The sequence below is a fragment of the Oryx dammah genome, unplaced genomic scaffold (genome assembly GCF_014754425.2).
Source record: "Oryx dammah isolate SB20612 unplaced genomic scaffold, SCBI_Odam_1.1 HiC_scaffold_8, whole genome shotgun sequence".
Taxonomy (NCBI): Eukaryota; Metazoa; Chordata; class Mammalia; order Artiodactyla; family Bovidae; genus Oryx; species Oryx dammah.
This window is the reverse complement of record NW_024070192.1, coordinates 35,217,450-35,223,956: the sequence shown is the minus strand read 5'-3', so window position 1 is coordinate 35,223,956 and position 6,507 is coordinate 35,217,450. Positions and strand designations below refer to the sequence as shown.

The 6,507-nt window shown below is 56.8% G+C and overlaps 1 protein-coding gene across 1 annotated transcript; it reads left to right on the top strand.

Moving 5' to 3' along the window:
• The first annotated feature begins 1,170 nt into the window (after positions 1–1,170).
• Positions 1,171–6,463, top strand: ACADVL (acyl-CoA dehydrogenase very long chain). Its single transcript, XM_040243555.1, has 20 exons — positions 1,171–1,334; positions 1,409–1,484; positions 1,749–1,814; positions 1,904–1,976; positions 2,075–2,139; positions 2,228–2,362; positions 2,755–2,899; positions 3,150–3,279; positions 3,375–3,500; positions 3,813–4,011; positions 4,263–4,367; positions 4,796–4,882; positions 4,965–5,027; positions 5,120–5,221; positions 5,298–5,395; positions 5,474–5,546; positions 5,644–5,716; positions 5,810–5,882; positions 5,995–6,070; positions 6,155–6,463. The coding sequence occupies exons 1-20, from the start codon at positions 1,273–1,275 to the stop codon at positions 6,293–6,295; spliced, it is 1,968 nt and encodes a 655-aa protein (XP_040099489.1). The 5' UTR covers positions 1,171–1,272; the 3' UTR covers positions 6,296–6,463.
• Positions 6,464–6,507: the final 44 nt, after the last annotated feature.

The window sequence follows — 6,507 nt, the reverse complement described above, 5'->3', positions numbered from 1 at the left end:
GTCCTGGTCCCTCAGACATCTCTCTCTCCTCTCACTTTAATCTCTCTAATCCACCAGGGTTGGAGCTGAGCTGTCTTCCTCCCCACCCAGTGTGAGCTGTCAGGTAAAGTAGGCAGTCTCTGACCCGCCCACAGTCCCATTCTTCTAGGGTCCTCAGGTACTATCATCACCACCTCCTTACACCCTTGGCCTCTCTCCCCAAAGCCAGGCATGACCACTACATTTTCCTGAGGGCCAGGAAAGAGGATTAGCCCCAAAGTGCTCTGCTTTGGAAGCCCTAAAAGAAAGGAAATTGTCACTGTCTCTTGGGTTTGTCCTCAGTGAGAATGGCAACAAGATGGTCATACATTACCTAGAATTTCTTGACCCAAATCTAGACGTGTGTGTGTGTATGTGTGTGTGCGTGCGCGCGCACGCGTGTGCGTGTATGCGTGCGTGTACGTGTGTGTATGTGCATGTGTGTGTGTGTGCGCACGCGTGTGTGTGCGCGCGTGTGTGTGCGTGTGTGTAGGGGACAGGACATGAGAACTCCTACAGTTCCTCTCAGGCTTGGGAAGAATCCATCTGCCCAGAGGTCCAGCACATGGTCTCAAGGAAGAACAAGAGGGCACAGACAGAGATGTTCAGGAAGGTGTCAGAGACCCTAAGGGAAAGGCAGCAAACCTGGGGGGTCCTCTCTATTGTGAAAATTTAAGTGTTTCCAGAGTTAGTGACAACTCCTAGGACTCAAGATAATATGCCTGGGCAATTCACACCCACCTGGAGTCACCCACTCCTTTATTTCCCTCCCTTTTGTGTTGGCGGAGACGGATTTGAGCAGGACCTCAGAGTCCTCTTTCCATTCCCCTGCCTCTGGTATCTTTCTTACACTTCTCTCTTTCCATCTCTCCCTTTTAACTCCAGCTGGGAAGTCCTCCCTTCAGTCTACCCTCCGGGGGCAGATGCCTAAGTTCCTCCTTCTTCCTTCTCAGCCTATCTCATCACCCCGTCTGCTGGCTACGGTCCAGTTCGTACAAACTAGTTCATCTAGTTCGGATGAAGCTGTTTGGGGGAAGACAACATTCGTTTGGAGATGACCCTAGGTCAACCAGATTGCAGGGGCTATGTGGCGCTCCGGAACTACAACTCCCAGCATGCTCCGGTGACCGGAAGCCCCGCCCGCCGTGACCCGATGCATTGTGGAGGATGAGTCAGGGACGGGGAACTAGACTGGCAGGCGCGCGACAGCTCTAGGTCAGCCTTTAGGGCACCGGCGACCGAAGCGGTTCAGAGATGCGGGCAGCGAGAATGGCTCCGAGCATGGGGCGGCAGCTGCTGAGGCTGCAGGGCGGAAGGTATGTGTGTGACAGAGGGGAGCGGGACGGGAAGCCCAGGTACTGAGCCAGGACTGAACACCTACTCCCCACAGCTCGTGGTCCAGTGCGCTCTTGGGGCAGCCCCGGCCCGGCCCTGCCCGACGACCGTATGCCAGTGGGGTCGCCCAGGTAAGTGACAGCGACCTTTAAGGGATGTGAGAGCCGGAGTCCGCTTCGGCTCCCACCTCCCCGCCGCCGGCAGGGGTCTCCCTCTTGGTTTCTCCTAGTCACCTGCCAGTCGCCTGGCGCCCAAAGTAGGGGAAAGGGCAAACCAGGGTGCCCTGAGGATGAAATAGAGGAAAGGTGTCGGATGCGCCCTCCCCTATTCCGCTTTGCTCTTTTTGGCACTTCAGAACCCCTTTCCCCGGCCTCCTTAACCATCCCTTTCCCCAGGCGGCTGTGGACCAGTCTGATTCCCAGCCTTCTGAGGCTTCGACCAGGGAAAAACGGGCCAACTCGGTACGTGGCTCCGAGCTGTGGAGGATCCAAACCGGGGGCAGACCCACCCCACACTGTTCCCTGACACCCCTTCCCTTCTCCCTGCGCAGGTATCTAAGTCCTTTGCTGTGGGGATGTTCAAGGGCCAGCTCACCACCGATCAGGTGTTTCCATACCCGTCTGGTAAGGAAATGAGTAGGCAGAGCCGGGCGGGGACTGGCAGCTTCCCCTGACCACCTGGCCTGACCTGCCCTGCCTTCTCGCCACTCCCACCGCCTCAGTGCTCAACGAGGACCAAACACAGTTTCTCAAAGAACTGGTGGGGCCCGTGACCCGATTCTTTGAGGTGAGCAATGCCAGCCTGAGGAATAGAGGGCGTGGTTCCCGATGGAGAGGTTAAGGAGCCTGGAGGTGAGATCCTGTGCCTTCCCTAGGAGGTGAACGATGCTGCCAAGAATGACATGCTGGAGAGAGTGGAGGAGACCACCATGCAAGGTCTCAAGGAGTTGGGGGCCTTTGGTCTGCAAGTACCCAATGAACTGGGTGGCGTGGGCCTCTGCAACACCCAGGTGAGGGAGTCCCCACAGTCACCTCCTGGGTCCCAGTCTTCTACTTTCTTGCCCGTGGGGCAAAGGTCTCTGCCATGAGCCGCCCTGGGGGCCTGTGGGATGTTTCTTAATATGAAACTACTTGCAGTTCCCAAGGGTCATGGACCTCACCCAGGTTCCCAAGTCCTAATGGATCTCAAATGTGGGGATTGCCTGAGGATATGGTAGGGTACTTGCCTCCCACCAAGACCTAGAACAGACCTGCCAGTGTCCTCTGCCATTGGCCCACTTGCTCTGTCTACTCACTTTGCAGGGACACCCAAGTTGGGTTCTTTCCTGCTGCCCATGCTTCCCTGTTAAGAGCGGGTCCCCATTTAGCCAATTACAGCCCCCAATGCCTGTTTCCCCTCCAGTACGCCCGATTGGTGGAGATCGTGGGCATGTATGACCTTGGTGTGGGCATCGTCCTGGGGGCCCATCAGAGCATCGGTTTCAAAGGCATCCTGCTCTTCGGCACAAAGGCCCAGAAAGAAAAATACCTCCCCAAACTGGCATCTGGTGAGGCAGCCCTAGAAGAGCCAGAGATCGGGGCTTGGCAGATTAGGCCAGCCGTACTTAGATCACTGCATAGCTGGGTGTGTTGGCTAGGGTGGGGGGTCGGGGAGATTCTGGGAAAAGACATTCAGAATTCACTGAATATTGCCAGAGGCCTTAAAGGGGGATGGTTGTGCTCCAGGGGTGGGTGGTGGCCCTAAAGTGCCTTCCGTGCCCATCGGAACCCAGGGTAAAGGAGTGCTGTCTCCAACAGGGGAGACTATAGCTGCTTTCTGTCTAACGGAGCCCTCCAGTGGATCAGATGCAGCGTCCATCCGATCCTCAGCTGTGCCCAGCCCCTGTGGAAAATACTATACCCTCAACGGAAGCAAGATTTGGATCAGGCACTCTTCCATTTCTCCCTCCTCTCCACCTTCTGCCCAATCCAGGCCCCACTGCTCCATCCTCCATGCCCTGACCGCCTCTCATTTTTCCACAGTAACGGGGGCCTGGCAGACATCTTCACGGTCTTTGCCAAGACACCAATTACAGACACAGCCACGGGCGCTGTGAAGGAGAAGATCACAGCTTTTGTGGTGGAGAGGAGCTTTGGCGGTGTCACCCAGTGAGTGGGCTGGGGTGGAAGAGGGGGAGCCAGGGAAGCTGAGTTCCAGGGCAGATGGCTGCCATAGGTCACCCTGGATGTGTGCAAAACCCAGAGCATGTGGATAGTATGTTCCCTCTGGGCCTAACATGTAGGAAACTGATTTCAAGTTTGGCTCCACCAACCATTGAGCAGAGCAGCACGATAAAGCCAGGCCTCCTCAGCCCTCTGGGTATGCTGGGGAATGCTGCCTGCACCTCTTTTGGGCTGGCTCATAAGGAATGAGGGACTAATTCCCCCCACCCCAATGGCAATTTCTCCATCCTGTCACAGTGGGCCCCCTGAGAAGAAGATGGGCATCAAAGCCTCAAACACAGCAGAGGTGTACTTTGACGGAGTACGGGTGCCAGCAGAGAACGTACTGGGGGAGGTTGGGGGCGGCTTCAAGGTCGCCATGCATATTCTCAACAATGGAAGGTTTGGCATGGCTGCAGCCCTGGCAGGCACCATGAAAGGCATCATTGCTAAGGCGGTAAGTACCCTGCCTGTCCCAGGCCAGCCTGAATCTAAGCCCAAGTCATACTGTCTCCTTTTCCATGTGTCCCTGTCCCCTGCAGGCCCTCCCTCCACAAGAGACCCCTCCCCACCAGGAGATCGCTTAGGTCTCCATCCATCCTGGACTGACTCTTGACTGGCCAAAGCCCATCCGTCCCAGTGCAGCCCAGCCCCCCTCCCAGAAAGAGGAGACTAGAGAACCATAGTGGGACATGTGTCCTCTTCCAGGTCGATCATGCTGCTAACCGTACCCAGTTTGGAGAGAAAATTCACAACTTTGGGCTGATCCAGGAGAAGCTGGCCCGGATGGCTATGCTGCAGTATGTGACTGAGGTGAGGGCCGCCCCCTTGTCCCCAGAGCCCTTCTTCCCAGACGGGTCAGACTACAACCCCCAGCAGCACCTGGGGCAGTGGGTCTCCAGCTTTACACCAATGCCCTAGGGGATGCGGGGAGGCATAGCCAGTTCAGCTTCCACAGGATGGGGGAGCCATGCTGTTCCACCGAGGTGCTTCCAGAGGTCCCTGAAGTGCAGTCTATCCCACCCCGCCCTCATCACTTCATCCCTTCCAAGAAGTCAAATGCCTGCAAGCCCCTGATGAACTGACCAGGGGACCAAATGCTCGGACGTGCCTAAGCCATGGCATTGGAAGGTGAAGGGAAGGGCCAAAGGCCAAGGCAGACCTGGTCTTGTAAGATCTGGGTGACCAGATCAAGTCTAATGCAGCTTTTTTCCATTTCACTTCCTATGTCCCAACCTCAGTCCATGGCATACATGGTGAGTGCCAACATGGACCAGGGATCCACGGACTTCCAGATAGAGGCCGCCATCAGCAAAATCTTTGGCTCGGTGAGCTCCCAGGCCTGTGGGCAGGGAGAGCCAGGTTTGGGAGCCTGGCTCCAAAAGCAATCTGGGGTGTTTCTGTTCCTAGGAGGCAGCCTGGAAAGTGACAGATGAGTGCATCCAAATCATGGGAGGCATGGGCTTCATGAAGGTACAGACGCTTCTCTGCCGGGGTGGCTGCAGGGCCAGGAAGAGGCAGGTGCATCCCAGCGGGGACGCGTGATCTGTCTTCTCCTGTGGTAGGAGCCTGGGGTAGAGCGTGTGCTCCGAGATCTTCGCATCTTCCGGATCTTTGAGGGGACAAATGACATTCTCCGGCTGTTTGTGGCTCTGCAGGGCTGCATGGTAAGAGGGAGGAGAATCAGGGGGAGTTGGTGGGGAGGACAGTGAGTCCTGACTATGGGGCTGTCCTCCCCTACAGGACAAAGGAAAGGAACTCTCTGGGCTTGGCAATGCTCTAAAGAACCCTTTTGGGAATGCCGGCCTCCTACTAGGAGAGGCAGGCAAACAGCTGAGGCGGTAAGCTTAGAAACCAGGGTGTGGTGGGGCGGGGCGGTGCATGGCAACTAACCAGTCACCCTCTGGCTTCCTCTTAAGGCGAGCAGGGCTGGGCAGTGGCCTGAGTCTCAGCGGCATCGTCCACCAGGAACTGAGTCGGAGTGGTGAGCTGGTACGTAAGCAGTCAAGGTGGAGGGGCAGCCTGCATCAGAAGCTGAGGGGCCAGGACCGGGCCTCATCTCACCCTGGGCACCATCCCATCTCCTCAGGCAGTGCAGGCTCTGGAGCAGTTTGCCACTGTGGTAGAGGCCAAGCTGATAAAGCACAAGAAGGATATCATCAGTGAGTGAGCACATCCTCGTTCCCACCCTCACTTTCCTTCTTCCTCCCCCTAACCCACTCACTGCCCCCTCTGCCAACCCATCTACCTGGCAGATGAACAGTTTCTGCTGCAGCGTCTGGCAGACAGTGCCATTGACCTCTACGCCATGGTGGTGGTTCTGTCCAGGTGAGGAGGCAGTAGGGGAGACCTGAGTCGCAGTGGTGGGTGGGTGGGTGGGTGGGGGGGTCCCTGGGCCAGGGTCACAGCCCAGATGTGTTTTTCTCCTGCTTCCCACTAGGGCCTCAAGATCCCTGAGTGAAGGCCACCCCACAGCCCAGCATGAGAAAATGCTCTGTGACAGTTGGTGTATCGAGGTGAGATCCAGAGTTACTAAGTACAGGGGGCTGGAGGGGATCAAGGGACAGGTCTGAACCCCCTCCTTCCCCCTCCCTCCCCAGGCTGCAGCCCGGATCCGAGAGAACATGACTGCTCTGCAGTCTGACCCCCAGCAGCAGGAGCTCTTCCGTAACTTCAAAAGCATCTCCAAGGCCCTGGTGGAGCGGGGCGGCGTGGTCACCAGCAATCCCCTTGGTTTCTGAGTACTCTCAATTACAGCCTAGCCCAACATGTGCCTTTTCTCAAGCCAAAGCCCAGACCCCTTTCCTGCCCATCCTGATTCTACATTGAAGGGGGCCCCAGCCCATGACTGTGCCTGCTCTCAGAGGGAGCACTTACTGCCTCACAAATAAAGTTTCCAACAAGTCACACTCTGCAACTGTATCTCTGTCCTTTCCCTCACTGCCTGCCTCCC